We start from the raw sequence: 24,459 nt of genomic DNA, 5'->3' as shown, positions 1-24,459 counted from the left end.
TTTCTTTATATTGTGCATTTTTGAATGTACTTTCTCCAAACAAGCACATTTTAACATGCATTTTCTGAGCAAAATTCAGAGAAATGCCAAAAACTGGCTTTTTTTTTCTGTTTTAAAGTGTGAAATTGGGTACGTTTGTACTAAAATCTGATCTGAAAAAGTTCCCCCTTCCTTAGGCTAGACCAGTACTTTGATTCTTAGATTGGTGTCCCCCTCAGCCAGGCAAACCGCTAGGCCTCCTAGCGGCCTAGCAGCCTGATAGGGGATTGGGTCCCTCCAGAGGACCTTTTATGCAGAGCCCTCTCAAACCTGGAGCCAGCCCTCTTCACTAGTCAAGGAAAAGATCTTTGTGCTGGGATAGGTTGTCCCTGCAATGGCAAGTGGCAGCCCGAATGGTGGGAAAGCCTGATTTTCAAAAGTTTTCAGTTGATAAACCACTAGAAGAAAGATGTCTTCTGAATATCTATAAAAATATATTTCTATAGTGTACAGAGTTGATCAACATAATTCACTCCAGAAGGGTGGGACTTCCACTCCCAGCATTGGCAGGGATACTAGGAGCTGAGGTCCATCATATCTGACAAACTACTTCCCTTCCATTTCTGCTATATAAGCTATTCTAGTGGAGGGCAGTGCCCAGGCCTTGCACATTAGTGCAGCTAGGAGTATGAAAAAGGTCAGTTGCCTGGATAGATCTCAAGGAAACACTGAATTTTTTATTTTGTATGTATGTGCACACACACACTCCCCTCCACCCCCAGCAGCTCAGGGAGTACACAGAGAACACCAATTTATCCTCACAATGACCCTGTGAGGTACGCTAGGCTGAGCCAGGGTCAAGATAATCCAGAAAGGGGAGGGATGAAACCCAGGACTTCCTAATTAAAGCTTAATACTACATACTGCTACTACATAATATTAGATTTCCTTCATGTGTTTAAGAGCAGTGTGAATAGGCAATATGGGATTTTAAAAAATGAATTTGAAATTAATCGGACAGTCTGTCATTGCAGTGCAGAATGGAAATACCTTTTGATGAGATTATGGCTAGCCATCAGTTCAATATCTATCTGATAGACATTTAAGATAGTTTGCATACCCTAGGACTTGAGGCAAGTGGTTTAAAAGAGAAAATGATTCTATAGCTTTGGTTCTACATAGAATTATGTATTGTCCAGTATAATCTTGTAAATTATTACTTCTAAAAACACATGAACATAAAATCTTCAAGCTTACTTGTAATTTGTATCCTATTAGGCTATAACTTAATTACCACATTGCTTCTGAGTGATTGAACTCTTTGATGCCTTAACTAGTTTTAATAGCTTTGTTCTATTGTACTTGATTTATTGCCTATAAAATATTTTACGGTGGAAATTCTTTTGATCTGGCAAGGATGATTAACAAATGGCCTCTGAATTAAAAAATGCAACATAAAATTTACCAGTCAAATTACTAAGCAGAAATATTTGCTGCATTTCAGAAACTGGAAGAATTTACTCAACACTTAAGCTTTAAAATCCAACTTAACCTGTTTATCTGCATTAATTCTTCACATCTTTTTAAAAGGTACTTTGAATAAGTACAGTATACCATTTTTCTATCTATGTAGCCTAAGATGGCATTTCACTGTTCAGACTTCACTGTATCAGAATTACTAGATTTCCTCCTGCAGTCCAATCTCAAGCACTTTCTTTTGGAGGTAGCCACACATTCAGAATCCCAATACATTTACATTTAAGCCCTAATAATTTCAATCAAACCTCTTTATGGTTTATGACCATAAATTTAATTCACTTTTCCAATAACCGCAAAAAATATCCACCAAGCATTCATTCTCTGTAGCTATTCATCCAGTTCCAAGTGAAGGGACAGGAAGGGAACTCTAGTCACTGGATAATACCCTGTCCAGCTCAAGCACAGAAAAACATTTAAACAATAAAAATAATGTCTAAGTATTACCTCTTGATACTTTACCCCATGTGAATCCACCAGGTGTTTTTGTTCTACCAGGGGCAGGTGTTGTTTTATTTATAACTGAAAATAAGTGCAAAGGACATTAAAAACCGATACAAAGCAATAGTATACTCACATTTATTTTTGTAACTGTTATAGAATATTATATTGTCCACTCCAGAGAGAAGGTGGAAGAGATTTTTATGAGTATATGGATGTGAATTTACCTCTTTCTAGAGAAATCTGCCTGATTTTTAAAATCTCCCTTTCCTGACCCTCTGTGCACAATTTCAGGAGACTGTGACCTAGTTCATACATAATGGCAGTATTTGGTGGCAAATCAAGAGTTGATTAGTTAATTAAGAGTTAATTTGTTAATATGTCCCCAAGATTTGTGGGGACGTATGCCACTTCTAGTTTACACAAAGTCATGGTTTGTTCTCAGGTTAACTCTAGGTTGTTTAACCCACGAATGAACCAAAATGTCAAGGTTCAGACAGCATACCAACAACTTACAAATGGAAGTACCTTGTGTATACCATACATTCCCACAAATCATGTTAATCTTGGGTTAATTGAGCCACAATTTTCCACTGATACCACTGTTATATGCAAAACAGCCCCAAAGGTCCTCTTCCAGGACACTGGAAAAGTTACCTAAGGAGGAGAAGGAATGAGGATGACTGTTACTGTCAGATTTGTGCCTGAATTAGGATCCAGTCCAATACTGGACCAGTCTTTCTCAAGCTGGTGCCTTTACAAGCACTGGATTACAATTCCCATAGTTTGGGAATTATGTGCATTGTAGTCCAACACAGATGGAGGGTATCAGTTTAAGGAAAACTGATCTGAACTATTTCAGAATTAAGTGAAGTCCTATTTTAAGACTCATGTTTCATTCTTTTGCATTGAACTGCTTCTAAACCCTGTCAAAGTAATGAAGCAACTAATACCATATACATGGCAGTGGTGGTTGGGAGATGCAGGCAGGGAAATAAACTGGATGAAGCAGCAAAACATAGACTGGAGTGCAGAGTTCTCAGAAAGGGTCCAGCACAGATGCTGGGGAAAGACTTTAGTTGTGGGGAAAAGTAGAAATGGTCCAAGGCTGTTTATGGTTTCTAGCAAGACATACTAAGGTCTATAAACAGTACTGTCCCCCTAGTGCCAGCATTCAACAGCACTGGAAGAGGCTATAGAAAGCAGGGTTGAAGACTTTGCTGAAAAGAAGTAGGTCAAAGTTTTTTAGCATGTGACTCATTTAACTCCCCTGTAGCTATCCTAATGTTAACAAATCTACTCCTGCTCACCTATATTAAGGAAAATACTGGTCAACTACAAATTATAAATAAAATCAAATTATAAACATTGACTAACTTAAAAAATATCCAAAAAAGAATACTACATTACCAAGCCTGCCATGTGGCTTTTCAGACGTCTTAGGTTTTGCTGTCGTGAGATAGATTTTATGTGGTACTGTTAGAAAGAAAACAAAACTAATTTAGTTTCTAAGGGTAGAACATTGAAATAATATGCAGCATGATATAGGTTTCAAGTACTGCAACAGCAGGAAAAATCAACATCTATCAACTTTGTAGTTTCTAGCATGATACAAGTTTACAAAGCATTTTTTTCTGAAAAAGTAATAATTATCCAGACATCCAATGCATTACTACAAATCTTAGGAGTTTACCTATTGAAGAATTTTGCTAGATATTATAGAGCACACCCCAGGCCACAGAAGTTCACTATTCCTTATCATACTGGCATTCAAGTATGCATCGCATCCTTGCATGCTACTGAAATGCAGTCGTTAGGAAATTGAGTTGTGAAACCCCAGGTAAACTCATGCTTGTGCCACAAACTCTGTGACCCAGGTCTCAGGTCACTGAGAACCCATGGTCTGGATGTTCTTTGTTAGCTGTGGGTTATCAATATGGTGACAGTTATCACTGCATGGATTTGGTGGATAGTGAGTTCATGAGCTGGCAAGATTAATGTACTAGATATACTTGTCATGTACTTCATTATCTTTACAATCTGATAGCCCATGACAACTCTATCATGTGGGAAGTGGAATCCGGTACTTTGGCAGTCTTGTGGAACCTTGCCCAACCACCCACAAAAGATGACTTCCAGTTATTTGCTTCCAACAGGTATTTCCCCTTGATCCAAAGAAATTGGTTTTCATGAGCAAACTCAGAAGAATGCTGCACAGGAAAATCCCTGCCAGATCTTGAGATTGCACACTGAGTGTTGCTTTTCTACCATAGACTTATCAACTAACAGTTGGTCAGTTCTGTCAGCTTTTTCAGAATACCTTATCTGTTACAATTATATAATTAAGAAGTAGTTTAGGGGTTTATTATTGGGCCATAAGAGCAAAATACACTAAGTTCAGCAACTCCCAAGAAATACTCAAATAAATTCAATTAAAACAGTTGCAAATATATTACCAGTTTTCAGACGTGGACTTTCAGTTGTGGCACTGCTGTGGGGCTTGGATGAAACTAAAAGAAAACAATTGAACTAGTTAAGTATACAGAGGGTCTTCTTTATGTGGAATGCTGTGAAATTCAAGCAATAAGGATGACATTTTCAAAGCAGTATAAAAGTTAAAGTGCCCAGTGCTATGAATCAGGCTTGCATGGAGGACGACACCTTTGAGACCAGAATAATATTTAGAATGATCAAGCTAAGATAGAAAGAGCACTTAGGTAGTATTCCAATGAAAATTAGGGCTTGTGCCCTAGCCAAAACAGTGAAGAAATGATCTGGAAACAAGGAATGCAGCCTTATAGTTCAATCAAGACACAAATCAAGCTTTTAAAAAAGTTAATAAACCTGTAGGCTGCTAAATCCTGTAAGAAAGTTACATAGAAAATAAGGCCAGTTCAGCCAACTTCAAGGAAATAAGTAGATAAGTTATTCAAAGTATCTTTGGGACAATTAAGAACATGAATGTGAACGTGAAAGAGCCCAGGTAAGCTGCAATTGGTGCTATGCTCATTTGTCACCTGAGATTAAATGGAGCTCATCTGAGTCAGGTATGAGGTGAGAACAGAAGAAAACTCCTTTCCTATTATTATTACTTATTACATATCACAGAACACTCAGTGCATCTTATTTTGTCAAGGAAAAAAAAACCAAAATCAAACCCAGTTACAAAATATAAAATTTAAAATGATATCATCTAACACTGCAATGTTTAAGCATCAATTTAAAACAGAAGGTTAGGTGTGCAATTTCTGCATGATATAATAAAGAGTGTTCCTGATGAATCTCCACTAAGACTGGCGATTCCAGTTGCAGCATAACTATGGAGAAGGCTCTGTCTCTCATGTTCACTTGTTGGATGGCCAGAGTTGAAGGCATAAAATGCAGGACCTCTGAGAGAGATCTAAAGTCCAGGCAGGTTACAGTGTTGAGGCTTTAATGGCCAACACCAGCAATTTAAATGAGGCTTAGAAAAAAATATCAGCAATGCAGGTCTCTAGATGTGCTATGTCCTTTAGGTTGCAATGCTCTGGTCAGGCTCTTTGTGATTTTAATTTTTACTAAATTTTCTATAAATAGATGCTATATAAACATACAAACACGCCATATAACTGCAAACCATAATTATTGTCTAACTATTATCAGGCTTTCAGAATGAATGTATATGCAGTGTGTGAGAAAGTGTGTGAGAGAGATGAGAATCAAGTACTTCTCTCCATCTGTGTTGCCTATGAGCCATTAGTGAAGGTGATGGGGCAGATTGCATTCAACTATCCCTTTTGGGATCCAGCTGACCATCTCCTCTCAAACAGTAAGAATGTGCTTGAACCTTGCTACAGAGCTCAGAAAGTTCCAGACCAGGAGGCAGCTGCATTTAGCTCTTCATCACAGTGGCTCCTTAAGTACAATATACAAGTAGGCTTTGCCACCTGGCCGAAATACCTGAATTTCAGTAAAAGAAGTGTGAAACAGGAAGAAAAGGGGATGTTCTATTTCTTCCTCATCTCCACCTATTTCCCTCACATCCCGTTATTTTCCCCTCAGATTACTGCGATTGTATGAAGGAAGTAAAAATGGAAGAAGCTTAAAATGTAAAAATGCATCCTTCATCATATGTCAGGAATTGCAAACCTATATTGTGCTTTTGAAATCTCTCTTTCAATATATTTCTATTAGAAATCATTATGTATTGATCAAAAAAGATGCTACCAGTCAACATAAAGATGTGCCTATTAAGATGAAAAGTGCTGTTGCCTTATTTTAAAAACCTGCTAAAACACTACCTACATTAAATATTATAAAAATGCAATTACCAGCTTTAGTCTGGGATACGTCTGATTTGCCAGGTGTTTTAGGTTTTAACTGTGTTCCTTTTGAAGCTGGAAAAAAGGAATGGGATTGTTATTATATTCTTCAGGCTCATGCCATGTTTAGCTCAAATGACAGTGCATGCCTTAAAAGCATTAACTAAAACAGTAATGATTCCGTGTTTTTCTGATAGTGGATTAAAAGGTAAAATCAGAAAAATGTGATGATACACAATGGCTGATAAGGCAAATTGTTCAAGCTTTGAAGACAGCAGCATCTCACTTGTGAAAGAGAGAAAATAAAATGTCAGCAATGGTGTTCTGAGCGCTAGGGAAACCAAGAGATCAGAGCAAAACAAAAGATAAATTGAGCAGCATTCAGCAGACGGATGGGATGTTACAACACAAAATAATGGCAGAAGGTATATTTGATGCTGAAGAGAGAATAAACAGTGTAGTCATTTCGTCAAGGAAGCTTTTACCCATAGTTAACTTTGGTGTTTCAGAAGACATAGTAGGTTTTAGTATAAATGGTTGTGAGGTTGTCTGAAGTACTGCTGCTGGAAGGAAAAAGTGAACATCTTTACAAACCTGAAATAGACTAAATATAAGATGCAATGGAAAAATTAAATGACATTGGGAGTCAGAACGGCTTCCCAGTTTGGGCACATAGTAATTATAGGGGATATTTTCAGTAGATGATGCAGAAGGAAAGGATAAAATAAAATCTCCCCTACATCCCATGGTCTCAGTCAAGTGCAGGGCTTCTGTGAAAGCTATTCAAAATGAACAGATGTACATGCAAATGCAAAGATGCATTTAAACCTATGCATGGTTAGGATAACTTCTTTTCTTGGAATAATGCTGCAAAATAAAAAGAATGCTGAAATGGACATGGTTGTTTGGGGAAAAAGTGCAATTGGTAAGATTTCTCCTGTAACATTTTGTGACCTTTAACATTATAAAGAGATGACAAAAGGTGATAAAGAAGTTTCCGGAAGCTATCAAGACTTTTGTTGTGATCATGTCCATAACTACATTTACGGTTGTAATGTGAACAAATTTCAGCTTTCACATGTGATCTGAGCAATGTGAAAGGAAAACTACACATGTGGCTTTTTAAATATGCAAGAGTTTACCAAGTACCTAGCTGCAAAAACTGGGAGCTGATAATAAAAAGATATCTACATAAGCCTCCATGATATCTACATAATCCTTTATGCATGCTGAAGGAACTGTCTAAAGTCTAAACCATGTAATGCATGCACACGTGCACACACACAGATACATACTGAACCATATGATTATGCAAAATATGTGGGTACAAATATTTGTAGGAAGTCCACAGGGTTAGTAGCGACAGGCCCATGTCATGTTGACTTAGAGCATAATCCAACAAGATCGCCACTCTAGAAGCAGGGTACTGAGATCAGAGTCCTCCGCTTATCTCAAGCCTTGTAGGTACTCGTAAGATGGGTGGAGAGACAGAGGAGAAAATGTCCCTTACTTCTTGTTGGACAGGTTGGGACAAGCAACACAGACACTAGTGAGTCTAGCACATCCACTCTTTTCCTCCTCCCATCTGCCTGGTCCTTTTTTCTCCCTCCCTAATCCTCTTCCATTGGAAGGGGTATGAATGGTGAAATCTTTGCTTGGATTCTACATCCCAGGTCATAGCTTTGTCTATGGGCCTGTGGGTAGAGTGGTGTAATCTGCATTGATTTATGGTTTGTGGATGCCTTCCTATCATGCATAAGATTGCACTGTTAGCTAATTAACTACAGTATACCGGATGTCAGTACCAGTAGAAAGCTTTCATTTGGCACTGCAGGTACTTTAAATTGCTTCAAGTGTTGGCAACTGATGTTTCAAATGCCCTTTAAAAAAAACCCTGTTATTATCTGAGATAAATCTGCTGGCATTTCAGCCTTCTCAAGTTGGGTTTGTTTTTCTTTTTTTGGGTGGGGAGGGGAAGAAGAAAGGCTGTTGCTTTCGATCTGGGAACAATGTAATAGTTTCCACAGAAGACAATGGATGAGGATATTGTGTTTTCCCATTATGAGTGTAGCTACTCAGGCATAAGCAAGAGGAATTTGGCATTTTTCTCTAAAAATACAGAAAGTGAGGTTTGGCTAACAATCTAATTCTGTGAATATATAGAATTACAAAAGTGACTCAATTACCAGGTTTAGTTTCTAGCATTCTTGGCCTGGTGGATGGTTTTGATTTATTAGGAATGAACTGTTCCACTGCTGAAGCTGAAATAAAAATTTAAACCTGGATTATAACTTGCATGAACAGATTTGTTTCTCACCTGAAAGAAATGAAGTATGTGAGAGTGACTGTGGTAACCAACTGCTATTATTCCCAAAAGGGAATTATAATTGTTGTTGTTGTTGGCATTAGCATCTTTATCAATTTTTAATAGCAAATGTTGTCCCAATGTTTTCTTGGTTATAAAAGAGGGGAAGTCAGAGGCCAAGAAATATGAAGTTCAGAACTGCTTCATAGCTTAACTGAAGAAAATTTGTTCAGACAATATAAGCCAAAATCTTAATTACACCAGTTCTCAGGTACCTTTTGAGAATGAGTTCAATAGTACTTGGGTCTATTCACTCAGGCTCAGTTCTTGAACATGATTAATTTAAGAACTGCCTTTATGCCGTGAAGTCTTACTTCATATTTTGGGTGCGTTTCAATGGCTGAATCCTACACAAAGTCCTTTGCATGGAGGTGGTTTCTGACAATGTTTCCGCAAGCTGATACGTCTAGAAGTCTGAACAACTGAACAGTTTTGTTTGTGTTCAGATGGTTGCGAGATCAGGCTTTTAAAATATTATCCTCCCAAATGCTCTCTATGCCTGAATGAAACAATTTCTGTTCAGCATACTTGATGGAAACCATTCCAATTCATTTCAACAAATTTGGGAAGAACAGGTTTGCAGTAAAAATTAAACAATACACAATCAACATATTAGTGTTAAAAGTTACAGCATGCTTTTATGCATAAGGAAACGCAAATTACTGATTGATAATGCACATTTATTTTTCATATCCAAATTATCAACATTTTTATCTTGTGTTTTGCTTCCCTAAATTCCAAACCTTATTTACTTCATACATCTGATAAAGAAGATTCTTGCCTATGGAATATCATGCTCTCATAAGCTGCTTTGGCTAAATTTGAGAGAGAACTGTGTATTTACCCATAGAGCATAATCTGATGTTTTTCACGGCAACAGTTCTCACTACAAGACCTCTCCCACCCTTTTTTTGGAAACTGAATAGAAGCAGTGTTTAGTCAGCAGTGCAGTGCAGAAATGCTACAGGAAAATTTCTGGCTGCATATATCTTGGAGGTTCAGTAAGATAATTTTGTAGCTTATCCTAAATACTCCTAGAAAGGACATTGTATCAAAGTAAGTCCATTTATTGTAAGTCCATTGTATCAAAGTAGGTCCAAGACTGATAATGATAAGTGAATTTTAAAAGAAGGAACTCATATTTTCAAGCATAAATGAAGCTGAAGGAAAGTTAATTTTGCTGTATTTGTAGAACTCAAAGGCTAGGAATTTTGTGTATATGCCACTACTTTAATAGTATCTTCATATGAAGATCAACAGTCTTTGCATATTTTGTGCCAAAGGACAGTTGCATATATGGAAAGAAAGACTGGTTATTAGATGCAATGGTATGACACAAGCTGCTCCTGGGAATTTATTCTCCTGCAAGAATTAAGAGAAAAGCATAGCTGTGGGTAAATATGTTTACCAAGTGTTGGCTTTGCTGTTTCAGTAGCTTGTGGTATCATGGTACTGATAGGATCTTGAGAAAATTGAATAATTTCTGCTGGAAAAAACGGAGATACATCATCAAAGAAGTGGAGCAAATTAATAAAAGTATTTCTTCTGTGCCAGTGTGCCAAATTAATTCCAAAGAGATGTAAGCAGTACTCTCATGTATATAAGACTGCAAAATCTTTTTAGTTGGAGATTTTTAAAAATAATATTTTAAAAACTGTTTGAAAGATGTGAAATGACTGCATTTTCATACAAAAACATTTATCAGTATACTGAAGAAAATGTCCTTGAATTATATTAGGGTGAGAGTCTTTCCACACTTTGTTTTGCTTTTTCTGCTCAGACTGAATCACATTCTGCCTTTTTTGTGAGGAACCAAGGCGGTTTACATAATTCTCCTCAACTCCATTTTGTCCTCACAACAACCACCCTATGAGGCAGGTTGGGCTTCGAGTCCAAAGTTATGTGATTGGCCCAAAGTTATCCAGTAAGTTTCATGGATGAGTGGGGACTGGAGCCTAGATCTCCTGGGTCTCTATCCCCCATTGGCTCTCAACTGCTCCTATGCCCATGCTTTGAATCACATAATGATCCTATTAATTTAACTTCTCTGCTACTTCACCTTCTTCCTAAAGAACAAGTGTGCTTTCAGCAAAGGCTAATGAGCTGGGTCTCTGATGAAGTGACTCTCACCTACCTTGTCACCTTCCTTGTCCTGGTGCCAGTTATGTTTTAGGCAACAGGAAGTTGTTTTTAGTGCTGCTATTGATTTGTATCATCTAGATATATTGTTATCAATAATCATTCTATATAGGCCTTTTTAATGCTTATTAGAGATGAATGCGTGTCCCAAAATCCAGCCCTCAAAGGGTCATACTTGGCGTTCTTTGAGGTGGAAATTGATGTAGATCACCACTTTCCCATTGGATGCTACCCTTGGGAGTGGAGTGGCCTCATCTTTTTACCGGGGCCCTTGGGGTGGGGTGGGGTGGGGGGGCAAAGGAATGGCACAGCAGAGTCCAGTTCAGTCTGATCCTATGTGCAAGTAGCTGAACAAAAGTGCTTGTTCTTGCCAATGCCCCTATTAGATATTTTGCAGCATCTTCATTATTTACGCCAATCTGATTTACAATGTTTTAATGATGTTTATTTGCTGGAGAATGCTGACTTATTTCTTGGTGGGGAAAATGAAAGGGCAGTATATAAATAAGTAATGCAAAAGTCAGCATGGTAGAACATTCTGAGCATTGGATTTGACTCAGAAGTTCTCGGCTCTTCTCCCCACTCAGCCATGAAGGACACCGGCTGACTGGGCCAGTCAATTGTTCTCAGCCTAACCTACCTCACAGAGTGGTTGTGGAGATAAAATGAAAAGGTGGAGGATTATGTAAGCTGCTCTGGGTTCTCTGCTGGGACAAAAGGGAAGCTATAAATAAACGAACATGCTGGATCAGTTGCCCTGGTCTTCTTATGATTATGATTTTGAATGCTATCTGAACAGAGGTAACATGATGCATTAGTAATGCATGTCAGTAAGAATCATGCTATTTGTTCATAACAGCCAAACGCTGTTTAGTATTTGAAATCTGGATTTAATTTCCATCATAGTATTTTGGTACCTGTTTGTCCCTTAGCCTTGTTTCCACAACATCAAAAGCTGCAGTGTTTAAAGACTCTCACATGGGAAATGTATTGAAACAAATGTTTCTTTTTAAGAATTTTCATAAACTGCCTTCTTTAGATGACCATATAGTGGAAAAAGTGACACTATTTAGAATTCCAGTCTTCACAGAATATAAATCAGCTCTACTGTATTTCAACATTGCCTCCCCAGGAAATCTTTTTATTTATAAGAAGCCCTTCTAAAAGACAAATGGGTTAGAAAATTAAATGCTTCAAATAGAAACAAATTCAGTTACATTCCATTCAAATAATCTTCAGCAGAAGAGGAGTGCTGAATTACAACAGCTACACATTATTTTAGTTTAAATGTTGCTCTGAGATCCACTTTTTGTTTTCATTACTTCCATTCATTTCCATCATTTCCACCACATGATTTCTGAAAAACATCAAGCTCCCTTAGAAATATGCTGTGTTCTCAGAGACCACTGTTCTCATTCCAGATGAGACTAAAAATGGTTGGGTGACTTACTGGTTAAGAGAAGGTACTCTGTACATGCTCCAAGGCACCTACTTTTCTTTCTTTTCTTTTTTTTAAACAAGTTCCAGAGGTATACTGTATCACATACTGTAAATAGGGCTGAGCTAGGGATCAAGTGATACTCCAAATTGTAACATATTAGAATGATTCTACAAGTCAGTTCCATAAGGCTATAATAATGCTTGTGTCTAGCCAAAAGAAAAAAAACCGAGCATTTTAAAATTAGAAAAGTGGGGTGGGGGGTGAAACATAATTAAATGCAACCCTGTGTTTATCCAAGAGCAATTGGCATACCTGGCCAGACATACTAGCTATGGTCAAACAGATACGCTGAGGCAAGATCCTCACCCTGAGGGTGCCCTTCTCCGGGAACCCTCTGTGAATGATATTAGGAGGGTGAGTACCTGGAGGAGGGCTTTCTCTGCGGTGGCGCCACACCTATGGAATGAGCTCCCTAGAGAGTTCCGCCTGGCGCCATCATTATTTGTTTTTTGGCGCCAGGCTAAGACCTTTTTATTTAAAACTTATTTTAACTGCTAAATTACTGTATTTATTAGGATTTTAAATTAGCCGAGAATGCACCGGGGGGTTTTACTTTTTTTTTTTTTTTTTGTGAGCCGCCCCGAGACTTTGTGGTGATGGGGGCGGCATAGAAATGTTTTAAATAAATAAATAAATAAGATAAATAATTAGTAGTGATGTGTTACCTGGTTTTGTTTGAGGTACTTTTGGGCTAGGTTTTGAAGAAACTCGGCGGCCGCTTTTTGTACCTGCAACAAAAATACTGGTTAGGTACTGTTACTTCTCAGGACAAGGAGCAATCACTTTGTGTTCCCTCTTAAATCCAATTGGTTCCTATCCCACTTCTCATTTGGATGTCAGAAAGGGCTCTGGGCTAGTGCCTGCTTCACGTGGCAGAAAACAGCGTGCCCTCACAAATGCACCTGCCTGGGGGACAGGGAGTGCTGCAGCCTTTCTGCTGTCATAGGAGGAGCCTACCATAGGCAACTTTGGTCCAGTGGATCCACATCAATCATCATCATCCTCATCCTCATTGTCTTGCACTTACAGCTGCCCTTTTTCTTTTGGCAAGGAACTGAGGGTAGATTATAAGATTCTCATCCTCTCCATTTTTATCACAGCAGCAGCAGCAGCAGCAGCAGCAGCAGCAGCAGCAGCAGCCCTGCATAGTGGGTTAGGCTGAGAGTGAGAGACTGGCCCAAAGCCACCTAGTGAACTTCATGCTCCAGTGGAGACTAGATCTCCTAGATCTCCACTCGAACACTCTAGTCACCACTGGCACACATGGCAGGCATGTGCTATTCAGGACTGCAGCTTCTGGTTCTTTTGCCCAGCCGATCCATTTGCAGAGAGAGGTTGGCATCTTCCAGGCATCTTCCATGCGAAAGAACACTCTAGAAGCATTCCTATCAGCACATCTACACATTTGGGAACAGTATTCACCCTGCTGCTTTGATCTGGCAAAATGCTCTCCTTTTATTTAAATATCCCAAAGAAAAAGTCACAGGTATTATCAATCGATGAGTGATCAAAGATGTAGAAATAGTTTTCTGTAAAATTATTTACAGAGAATGCTCCCAAGGGAAGATGATCTACGGAGCAATTGCTTACAAAGTTTTCTGGGAACAAATAAGCAGTATTAGCTAAAGGCTGGAAAATAAAATTTATTTACCAAGCAGATAAAGAAAAATGAATGTTTTGGATGTTCATAAAAGTCAGCTAGGGTTAGTGGTTGAATCAAAATAAATTGTATTGCACTTAAAGAGATGAACAAGGATATTTCCCCCCATGCAGAAAAGATGGAAAGAAAACAAACACATAACTTAAAACACAGTATGTTCCTTTTAAACTGGTTGAGCACTGCCCTGTTTTAAAGATTTATGACCATAATCCAAATTGTTATTGCAAGTTTGCTTCACCCAAATAGAAACCGGCAATATAGCACAGACTACATCTTAAAAGAAGAAAATGAGTATGTGTACAGAAGAAAATAGAAGCCCTAACACATGCATGGAAATATCTTTTGCATAAGGCATTACACGAAAAATGATTTCCTTTGTTAGCCAAACATGTGCCTAGAAAGGGAAAACATTGCTCTGGTTGCTAAGCAGTGATTCATCTTTTTCTTTTATGTTCAGTTTGCCTGTTTGTTCTACATGCTGAATAGATAAGAAAAAGAAACATCAAAGCTATATCTGGCTGTTATTTTTGACTAATCCTGTATATTACACTGTGCAAATATATTGTCAAGTGTTTATGTTTATGTGTGGTATTTTTATGTTTTTGTAGAGTGTAATTGGCTAATGCTGAAAATAAAAGAAGTTTTAAAAATTACCGAGAAGATCTTTACCCAGTTTTTCATTCTGATAGCAAATTTCTTTACTATATCAGTGTTCTTGCAAACAGTTTCCTGCTTTATGTACCAATGGGCCTCTATAAGCTAAATGAAGAAGTTACACATTGAGTATAGTTCTGCAGAAATGCATGGTACTGGAACACTTACTAGGTTTTGTTGATATTATACCAGGGCTGGGTGATGTTTTTGTTCTGGCAGGAATTTGATGAGATACTTTAGGAGCTGAAAGAAATTGAACAGAAGTTGCAGAGAATACCGGCAAGTGTAAGTTCTACAAAGTAATTAAAAATAGTAAAGATGCAATCTTAACATTGGATGCCATAGGATTCTTCTGAGTCCCAGCTGCGAGATCCCACAAACTTGGAGCTGGAACTCTGAAGGCTGAGTGCACACCCTGTCTCTTTGCAGACAGAATGGAAAGAACCATGCTGGCTGTCCCCCAAGGTCACAAGTGGATCTTGGAAGGAAGGGGAAAAAAAGAAGCATACCAAGGGATGGATAGGAGGACACGGCTGCTCCAGAGTTATATCCATTCCCATTGGTGCCTCAACCTCCTTTCCTTCCCCTCCCTGAAGCTAAACCTAGATGTCTGAAAGTGGCTGTCTAGATAAAGTGATGTCTGTCAAACTATGTTCAGTTTGTGGAGTGCTCACTATCACAGATTACAAGTTGTCATGCTCATTTCCCCCCAAAGATCCTGCTGCTTTCTTGTCATCAACCAGTACATCCCTGTTAGTCAGCATTAAATTCTGTTTAAGTCTCATGGTTCCTTCTTTCAGCCTCTGAGATGCCGAAAGAAACACATAGCAGACTTAGATGTCTGGAAAACGCCAGGATAGTTGGAATCTCATATTTCTACTATGGCTTGCAAAGAACAAGACTGGATTTAGGGTCCCTTTCTCAAACAACAGTCTTTTACTGGGTTGGAGACATCCTTTCTATGACCAGGTCAGGCATTTTGGTAGCAGAACATCATCTTTACTTCCAAGCATTGTGTCCTGTGCCATGATTTCAAAGGAACATGTACTCGGGATGCCCTTCTACACCTCATTTCTGCTCAGTTTTGAAGTATACTGAGTTCTAGTATCATAGCCACCTTTTCTAGGCTTAGCACAACAAGTTGATTTTAGTAATGCTACAGAAGAATCTTAAATTACATGCTAAATTTTATGATAAAGCATGACGATATGGGCCACACAGGACATGCAGTGCTGCAATTCTGACACGCAATATAAAGGAAATAAATATGATAATTAAACTGTTTTTACCTATCGTTGTTTTTGATTTTTCTTTTCCAATTGTAACTGCTTCTATATCTGTCAATAAGATTAATAAATAAAAACAGAAATAATCAGTAAAAATCTTGTCAATCATTATGAAACAAAACATGAAAAACACATTTCGGCTTCATCTGTAGCTAATCCTCAATTAACACACACAATTTATTTGACCAACCTCAAGTAATAAAGTTGAGGTCCAGATACAAGTGTGTCTTCTGGCTACTTTGTAAGATGTTGCTGCATAAAGCAGTGAACATGCACATGGTATCAGATGCTCCCACTACTTCCCCAACAAGGAGGCAGCACATGCTGCCACTGTAGTTTCTGTTTCTTTATTAGGAGAGAATAAAGGAAGGTTAATATATGGTTATGTGTGTTTATTTAAAAATATATGCCTTAACAAGGCAGGATTTGCAGACAGATGATACTATTCCACCCTCCAAAGGAAATAACATCTACCTGGATCCTCTCACAAGGCTCCTTCTCCTAACCAACTTCAATACTCCTGCTGGTTTTAATTCTGGTGGCTACACCGGTAAATCCAAAGGGTTCTCTAAGCTGTACTGTGTAGGCTTAGCTGGGTCTGTGTTTAGGAAGCACCACTGTCAATTCCCAGTGAAGGAACATACATCTTCAAGCCTGTTGTGAGCAGCCCCGAGGCTTCGTTGCGATGGGGGCGGCATAAAAATGTTTTAAATAAATAAATAAGCCATCAGAAGCATCTTCCAGACCTGCATAGCCCAGTATCTTTTGGATGTTCTGGGTTACAACTTCTATCATTCCTGACTATTGGCCATGCTATCTGGGCACGATAGGTATAATCTAAAACATTTGGAAGACACTGGGTTGGCTATTCCTGTTCTGGATCTTCAGTGTTCATTAGCAATTACTTCAAGAGATATCATCTTCATATGACACACTATTATTGCATTTCCATTACAACATTGTAGTTTAAATAATGAATTAAAAATGGATTTGAATCAATTTAAAGTAATAGATTTAAAATAATAGATTTGAATAATGGACTAACTAGAGAAACTATGTATACACTTTCTGCTTTCTTTATTTTAGCTCTTTTAAAAAATCTGTAGTCCGCTTTATTAGAATAAACATAAATGAAGGAATAATGATAGCTTACTTTGGGCTAATAAAATTTTGTTCAGTATCCAGTCACTGAGATATAAACCAGTCAAAACACAGCTTATAAGACACACATCTTCTGAACATGGCATCACATTTTAAGATAATAAATCAAGTGTATCCAAAGTATTCTAAAATATATAAAAATTAAATCTGATGAAAGAAAATGAAGAAGAATTTACCAGGCTTGGTCTGTGGCTCATCAGGGCTGAGCTGAGTCTCATGTCTGAAAGGCTCAGGGTCTTTCTTTTCTGAAAATAAAATAAAGAATGGGAGCTATAAATTACTACCTTGCCCAGAAAATTGAAACTTACATCAGACTCTGTGAACATAGATGCAGTATGCCTCCAGAGTATAAGAGGAGTATAAGAGAAAAGAGTATAAATTCCTATTATAAATTATGAAGGAGAAAAAAAGACATGCCAAGAAAATGAAAAAAGAAACCAGCATTTCAGGCTACCTTGGTGACAGAGATTTGTAACAGAACTCAAGCACAATTCTTACAATTAATGTCTATTATTGCACACAAATCTTCCTATATATGCTATCCCGATGGTTTTCAATGCAGGGGCAGAGGGCCTGCAAGTATAGGGGAGGGGGAATTGGTTAAATTCAGAGACCCCACTCTTGCATAAGTAGAAATGCCTCTAGTTCATGCTAGGGTACCTGTGGAAACAAGCCATGATAGGAGGGCAAAACTGTACCAATACTATTTCATTAGAGCTAAAGACTGACTCTTCAACAGGGGCCCACTGAGACTCCTGGACATGCTGTTTTACTTCAACTTGCAGGTTCATGTGCTTCTTACTTTGGCCCCAAATATGATGGTGGTGAAAAGGGGAACAGTCACTGGCGTGGCCTATTGGTTCTCTGGCTCTCTTGCACACCAAGCAAGTGAATAGGAGCAATGATAACAAAGAGGCTGAAAAGCAGTAGCAAGAAGGTACACTCATGAGGGAAAGGAGTCTTGCCTTAAGGTCCTTAAAAACCTGGACTTGGTGCTGTTTTTTATTGACATACAGTATAAACATAATCAAGATTTTAAAAAATCACACAGATAAAATTTAAATATGAATATTAGAACATTTACCAGGTTTAGGATGTAGCACATGAGGACTAATGGTTGTTTTATGGCTAGGAACATGATGTTTGGCTTTTGGAGCTGAAAGAGAAAAAGGATATTCAAAATTATTAAGATATTTCTAAATGTAGGTCTGGCATTTAAGATTTGAAGGTGAAGGCGAAGAAACAAAATCATGCTGTGGATAAGAAGTATACAATGGCAGCCACACAAAAGATTTCAGAAGAAAGAATTGCCTCAACACACATATAAAGATTAGCATAGGTGGATTATGTAATTTGCAGCAGTTTCTTGACACCAGGTTGAAAAGTAATGTGAATCACAAACACTGAAGACTTGACTGCAGTGTAGTAGGGCTACTTCCAGCTGCTTTCAAAGGTGATAGAACTCTGTGCAAGGAAAGAAAAAGCAGTGCTGTGAAAAAAATAAATGAAATTGTTAAAGTCTTCAATGCTAAATGGTAAACACACCTAGAGAAAGAGTGAATTTTAATGAAAAAAATGTAGGGTGTTAGATGATCTTGCAGAGGGAGAAAATGCAAATAGGTTTCTTAGACAAAAGAGTAAAACAAGAAGTTCAGTCAGTGCACTAGGAAAACAGCATTACCTACTGTCGGGAGTTCATTGCTAAACGTAAAAGGTTCCAAGACTGTACCAGAAAAAAAGGAGTTATTAAAATGAGGAAAACCATTTGGAATGAATGTAACTGCTGCATTAATTGACAAACAGAAGGTAATACAATTATCTTAAAAGCAAGGTTTGCTACAAAATTTAGAACAAGGTCAGCTAACTGGTTAAAAATATAATATATATGACCTACTTGGGTGTTTCTATAACGTCCACTAATATGAAAAGGCCTTTGGATAGTTGGATGGAATAGTGCTGGTTCAAACTGTTTTTGGTCCCTTCTCAGCACCATTCTTACCAGCTGCTTTGGTTGCTGTACATCCACTTTCTCATCCTTACTACCACTTGCTTATTGAAAGACAGAGACTTAATAAAGGCATTGAATACACTACTCCTTCCCACCCACAGTTGTCTGGGCCAGAGTGAGAAGCAAGTGAATAAGCAACCTGAAATGGCAAAGAGGAAACTCCAGGAGGCAGCTGCTGGGGTGTGAGCCCTCGGCAGGTACCCAACCCTTGAGATGGAAGTCTTTTATTTTGCTACTGCTGGCGGTTGATGTTGTCATTCTGTTTTGTAACTATAGGCTTTACACTGTACTTTATTATTTTTGTATTTGTTTCTTAATGTTATGTTTCCCTGACAGTGGAAAAGGCATGCTAGGTATATTTTAAAGAAATACATGAGCACCTAATACCTTCTTCATCCTAATTTTGAAATTAATCTCCTTAGGAGATACCTATTACTTAATCATCTAGATATGAATTGGAGTTGTTCAGTTATTCAATGAAACCGCTCATTTCCATTTTTAAGTACATCTGGAAATGATAACATGGTTGAGTAGTTAAACCATTAACCCTAACTCAGGCATGTGCTTGTTTGAGACCCTTAAACCGTGTTGCTAATGATCCAAAAATATGAAGTTACAGTACTTAGACATAGATTGCTAGGAGTCTAGACAGGAGGTGGACTAGTGCCCAATTAGTAAGATGGTCTCTAAAGAATACCTGGAGGTGTGCCACCAGAGCCTGGATCAGATTATCCCAATTCTATGTTATACATAAGTCCTATTTAAATGTCCAGTTTTTATGTTGAATGAACACATGAGGTATTTATCCAGTGGTCCACCCTGGTCTCTTATTCCCAGAAGGGAAGCTCTCATTGATACCCATGGGAATGCCCCTCGTGAAGCTAATGGCAGCTCCATAGGAACAATTTTCACCAGGACCCTGGTTGGAAAGCAAAGGATTGAATCCTCCTTTCCCATGTGCCAGGAAAATTGCCCCTGAGCCTGCTATGAATTGTTTTCAAAACAGAAAGGGATATGCAGTTACAGGTGATACATTTAATCTAATATCTAGTTTGCTCTGGAGAATTCTTGTTTGTGTATGTAGAAATGTCAAGTGTATATCAGGGTCTCCACAGGGAACTCTGTATGAAGATGATTTCAGTTAGGGGCTCATTGTGTTAATATGCTAGCACTTTTGAAGGGACACTAGTGCAAAGCATTGCTTATGCAATATCATTAGCACTTGCTCATGTGATGGGGAAATTTCTAATGTTTCTAATTTAGAAACATTCTAATTTCTAAACTGCTTTCTATAAAATGTACATCTTTCAGATTTTCACAGTGGCCAGTACATCACTGCATAAATAAATAAATGCAGTCTTTAAAATGTAATGTTTAATGTGAAATCAGCATTCCAAAACAACATCTAGAGACAATTTTATAGAATAGCACAAGTAACTAAAATATATTTTAAAGGTTACTCTACCAGGCTTGCTATCTGGTACTTCTGGCATGCCATGCTTGGATTCTTTAGATTTAGAACGAACAGAGCTTGGTTCATAAGAAGCTGAAAAAAAGCCCCAGTCCAGAAATTAATTCATACTCTATTGACATTGAAATACACACACTTAAATCCTGTATGGTAGTGATACTGCTTTAATAAATAAACTGAAATCAGGAAATGATGAATTTTACATTCTGATACTAAGGAAGGAGATTAAACTGCAGTGCATAAGCTGTGTGTATAAAGGGGAGACAACAGAAATTATAGAATATGATTCACTGTAAATTTTAAGGAAGGGATTAGAGAAATCTGTTAAGGATGAGATAAATACTTCAGGAATAATTCCACTGAGTCCACACTTGGTTCTGTAGAACACAGTCTATAGCAATGCAGAAAGAAATGTGAATGAAAGCAGGAGCTTGTATCTGAATGCTGCAGCAAGAACAGCCTTCCCCCTCCATGATAATTAGCTTTGCTGGCAGTTGTTAATGGGAGCTTTAGTCCAAAACATCTGGCATGTACCAGCTTGACAAAGGCTGTTCTAGATTTTTGGTCCCAGTGGAGCGAGGGGCCTGACTTGGTCATTGTGTCAGGTAGTGTAATAAGGAAATGGATCAAGGTGGCTCTTTTGTGGAAACTGTGCGAGCACAGCTATTGAAATATTTTCAACATTTGCCTATATTCAGGGATGACAAATGTCAGAGAACGCAAACTCTCCTTCAAGGACTGAGCACAACTTACTCTTAGGGCCTAACTAGAATGTTTGGGCAATCACATGTACTTCAAACACGGATGCCCTGTTCATGCCTAAAAGTGGAGGTACCAAGTGGATTCCTTAGGCATAATAACATACAGAGAGGCACGGAGAAACCTTCCCACTCCTGCACATCTGTGTCTTTCAATGCAGGCTCAGGCTGCCTTTCATCTCTTAACTCTGCCCTGCATGTCCTTTCAGTGTGCTGAGCAAACATCAACCTTTCCTGCCATTCTCTTCTTCAGGTTTGCTTCACTGCAGGAATGAAGAGATCCTATTGCTCATGCCAAAAATGAAGCATCTTCTTGGATCTGCCATATTGTGTCAGGTATATAAACACTATTTTGAGGCAGGTTGTCCAGCTTTTTTTGTACTACTAACTGCTGGGGCAAAATGATCCCTTCTACCACCTCCTTTCCTTTAGCTGGGCTCTTCCATCCAAAGAAAAAAACGCCTCTTGATAATCTGACGTAACTGTTTTTAAAGCAAAATGCCTACATTGCAACGCTCACTTACACTTTCTCAGGCACACCATCTGTTTAACCCACATGCCACATCAATTTCTCAGCCAGTCTGGTTTGAGTAACTAGCTGATTCAAGCCATCAATATTTTAATCTACTTATGGAAGATTCCTGGATTCTGGAGCATTATTTTGTGATTGCCTTTTGTCAGTTAAATATTTTAAATTAAAAAAAAACTTGAAGGATACTTATAAATTTAATAGGAAAACACAACTAGAATTGGACAGACTATGTTTAGTTTTTTATTATTTGGAAAAGAAAATTAATATAATGTGTACAACTTACAAACATTCACAATTGATTTACCAGATCCACTTGCTGGCACTGACTGAAAGTATTACAAAAACTAATAGGCTGGAAGGCTTGCAGCTGGGAATATGTATGAAGATGACTGGGGCTGTGGGATTCAGATACTAACTAGTTGTGTCTTCTATAATTACTAGCAGTGACCCAAAGTTAAACCATCAAGTTTTGTTTAAAATGTAATGGTACTCCTTTCCAATACTTTGGTTTGAATTATTCTAAGTAGAAGTTCTTCAACTGGTTAAGGTGTAAAAATGCACACTTTTTTGGCAGGATACCAATAGATGAAGTATAACAATGGACATAACACCATTCTAGTGCACCATTAGAGTATGCCAAGTGGGGCTGCCTGGCATGGCTTTGCGTACAGTCTATTGAGGTGGCAAGGAAGTAGCAATGCATTGCTGAAGAGACATGGGCTCTCTTGTTTCTATTTCAGCGAGCCATAAATGTTTGCACTATGTCACTTGTAAGATCGGTTGTGTAGGTGCTACTCATGCTTTAGTGTTCGTAAGGGATAATAAATTAGACATGTGAAAGAGTTCTTGCAGATGTTAATGGAAGACATGTGAATAGTAATGCTTGGCAAGCATTTCATTGAACACATATTGCTACAACAACAATAAAACGTAAAGAAAAAAACAGTACTAGACCAATTCCATCATTTAAAACACTATTAAACACTATTAAAATTTTAATGATGAATGTAGTGGCAAGGAATGCCCTTGTAGAAGGTGAAAGGTCCTTTGTATGAACTAGAAGAAATTGAAAGAAGAACCAGGATGATGACAATTAACTGAAGTAAAAGGTATTACCCATTGTTGTGACTGGATGTCCAACAGTGTGAGAAACCTTAGTTGTGGTTGGCACTGGAATCAATTTGCTGGTAACTGCTGGAGTAAAGGATATTATCTTGAGACAGAGAAAGGAAAATCAGAGAGTTCAGGATTTTAGAACTAGTGTTCTAGGAAAGTATTGTATGTTCTATTTTAATGGCATATCTTTTCTGTACTGTTCATCCAATCTGAAACATAATCAGTTAGTATAATGTCACTATGGTATTGTAATTGCAGTTGAAATGGGGAGACATGGGTTCAAATGCTTGCTCAGCTAACTCAGTGAGTTTAGGCAATCCGGCATATCTCAGCATATTAAGCTTGCTATGAATATACAATAGTTTAATCTGGTGTCTATACTTGTATACAAGTAGGGTGAAAAAAATACAGTGGGGCTTGTTCCAAAGGGGATGAAGGTACAAGCATATTGGCCGACAATTTCCTAATTAATTGCATCTGGAGTAGAAGATGTACTTCTCTAAAACCAGATTAGACTACACTGTGATTGAATTATACTGCAAAAAATGAAAAGCAGAAGGTGTTGTCTTTTATAGTTGGAATCATGCACATTGATCTCAAAAGGTTTACTATGGTGCATACAATATGAAGAAAATGAAGCTTGCATCAGCTAAGAACCTTACAAAAAACAGCCAAACACTGCATTCCATAGAATAAATGGGGCATTCTGAAAGTTTTAAAAGGGAAAAACAATGCAACTATGCAGGGTGGGAAAATGAATTTGGAAGTTAGCTAAATAGCAATATTGGTGTGATATATTTAGCACACCACATTTCTTAACTATTGAAGGAAGTGAAAGAAAATACTTCAGCTGTCAACATCTGTTCCAAGACATAGACCCTGTCAGTCTGACACATTTTAGCTTCTTGAATGCTTAATGCAAGCTGTACACAGGGGAACAGTATCACTGGCTTAAAGTGCAACTGCTTTTGACTCCCCGAAGCTAATGTATCAAGTTTGTATTTACAACTGGGTCTATTGGAGAGAAGCCACCTTTTAGGAGACTCCTTCCTCATAAACAAAAATAGATGCCTGGCATTTAATTAAGTGGAATGTATCACATCAATTTTAAGCTCATATTCTTATCCTGACCTCTCGAACCCACTGAAATTCTATAGCATTTTCCAACTCTAGGAAAGTATGAGGAGGCTAAACAATATTACCACATTTGTTTAGAATGAAGTAGACACATATGTTGCCTCTCAATTAAATATCCTGATTAAACTTTATAGAGGATGGCCATGAGGCCCTACTGATGTACAGAGCGTACTCAATGAAAGTCCATGTATAATTGATTTGGAACTGTATTTTCCATTTCAGTTCCTACTTGATGAGAATGGCACTTTCCACCTTCTACCAACTAATAGCCTGTCTCTGCTTCTGTCCTTTTATGAAGCCTTGGAACTGTTTCTGAAAGTGCTGATTTTTCACTGCATTGTTTACTTACTGAAAACTGAAGAGATGCTTAACTCTAACCCTGCCATACACCTTCCTTCTCTAGCCTGAAGAGAT

General features: G+C 38.0%; 1 protein-coding gene across 16 annotated transcripts in view; it reads right to left on the bottom strand.

The window, feature by feature from the left end:
• LOC123029256 (ABI family member 3 binding protein) overlaps positions 1-24,459 on the bottom strand; it is a 133,760-nt gene that overhangs the window by 32,222 nt on the left and 77,079 nt on the right. For 11 of the 16 annotated variants that reach the window (XM_044441958.1, XM_044441964.1, XM_044441968.1 and 8 more), the window contains 15 exons: positions 22,909-22,986; positions 20,497-20,577; positions 18,705-18,746; positions 18,108-18,179; positions 17,200-17,268; positions 15,866-15,913; positions 14,745-14,819; positions 12,928-12,990; positions 10,031-10,108; positions 8,444-8,518; positions 6,743-6,820; positions 6,267-6,332; positions 4,413-4,466; positions 3,367-3,432; positions 1,963-2,037 (listed from right to left, as the gene is read on the bottom strand). In XM_044441958.1, coding sequence (XP_044297893.1) covers positions 1,963-2,037; positions 3,367-3,432; positions 4,413-4,466; positions 6,267-6,332; positions 6,743-6,820; positions 8,444-8,518; positions 10,031-10,108; positions 12,928-12,990; positions 14,745-14,819; positions 15,866-15,913; positions 17,200-17,268; positions 18,108-18,179; positions 18,705-18,746; positions 20,497-20,577; positions 22,909-22,986 — 1,020 coding nt within the window. The remainder of the gene's footprint in view (positions 1-1,962; positions 2,038-3,366; positions 3,433-4,412; positions 4,467-6,266; positions 6,333-6,742; positions 6,821-8,443; positions 8,519-10,030; positions 10,109-12,927; positions 12,991-14,744; positions 14,820-15,865; positions 15,914-17,199; positions 17,269-18,107; positions 18,180-18,704; positions 18,747-20,496; positions 20,578-22,908; positions 22,987-24,459) is intronic. The other 5 variants (XM_044441960.1, XM_044441959.1, XM_044441962.1 and 2 more) reach the window with 5 other exon arrangements.

Source organism: Varanus komodoensis, unplaced genomic scaffold, assembly GCF_004798865.1.
Source record: "Varanus komodoensis strain SLA01 unplaced genomic scaffold, ASM479886v1 scaffold4, whole genome shotgun sequence".
NCBI lineage: Eukaryota > Metazoa > Chordata > Lepidosauria > Squamata > Varanidae > Varanus > Varanus komodoensis.
The sequence above is the reverse complement of the archived record's forward strand: the minus strand, read 5'-3'. Positions and strand labels throughout refer to the sequence as shown.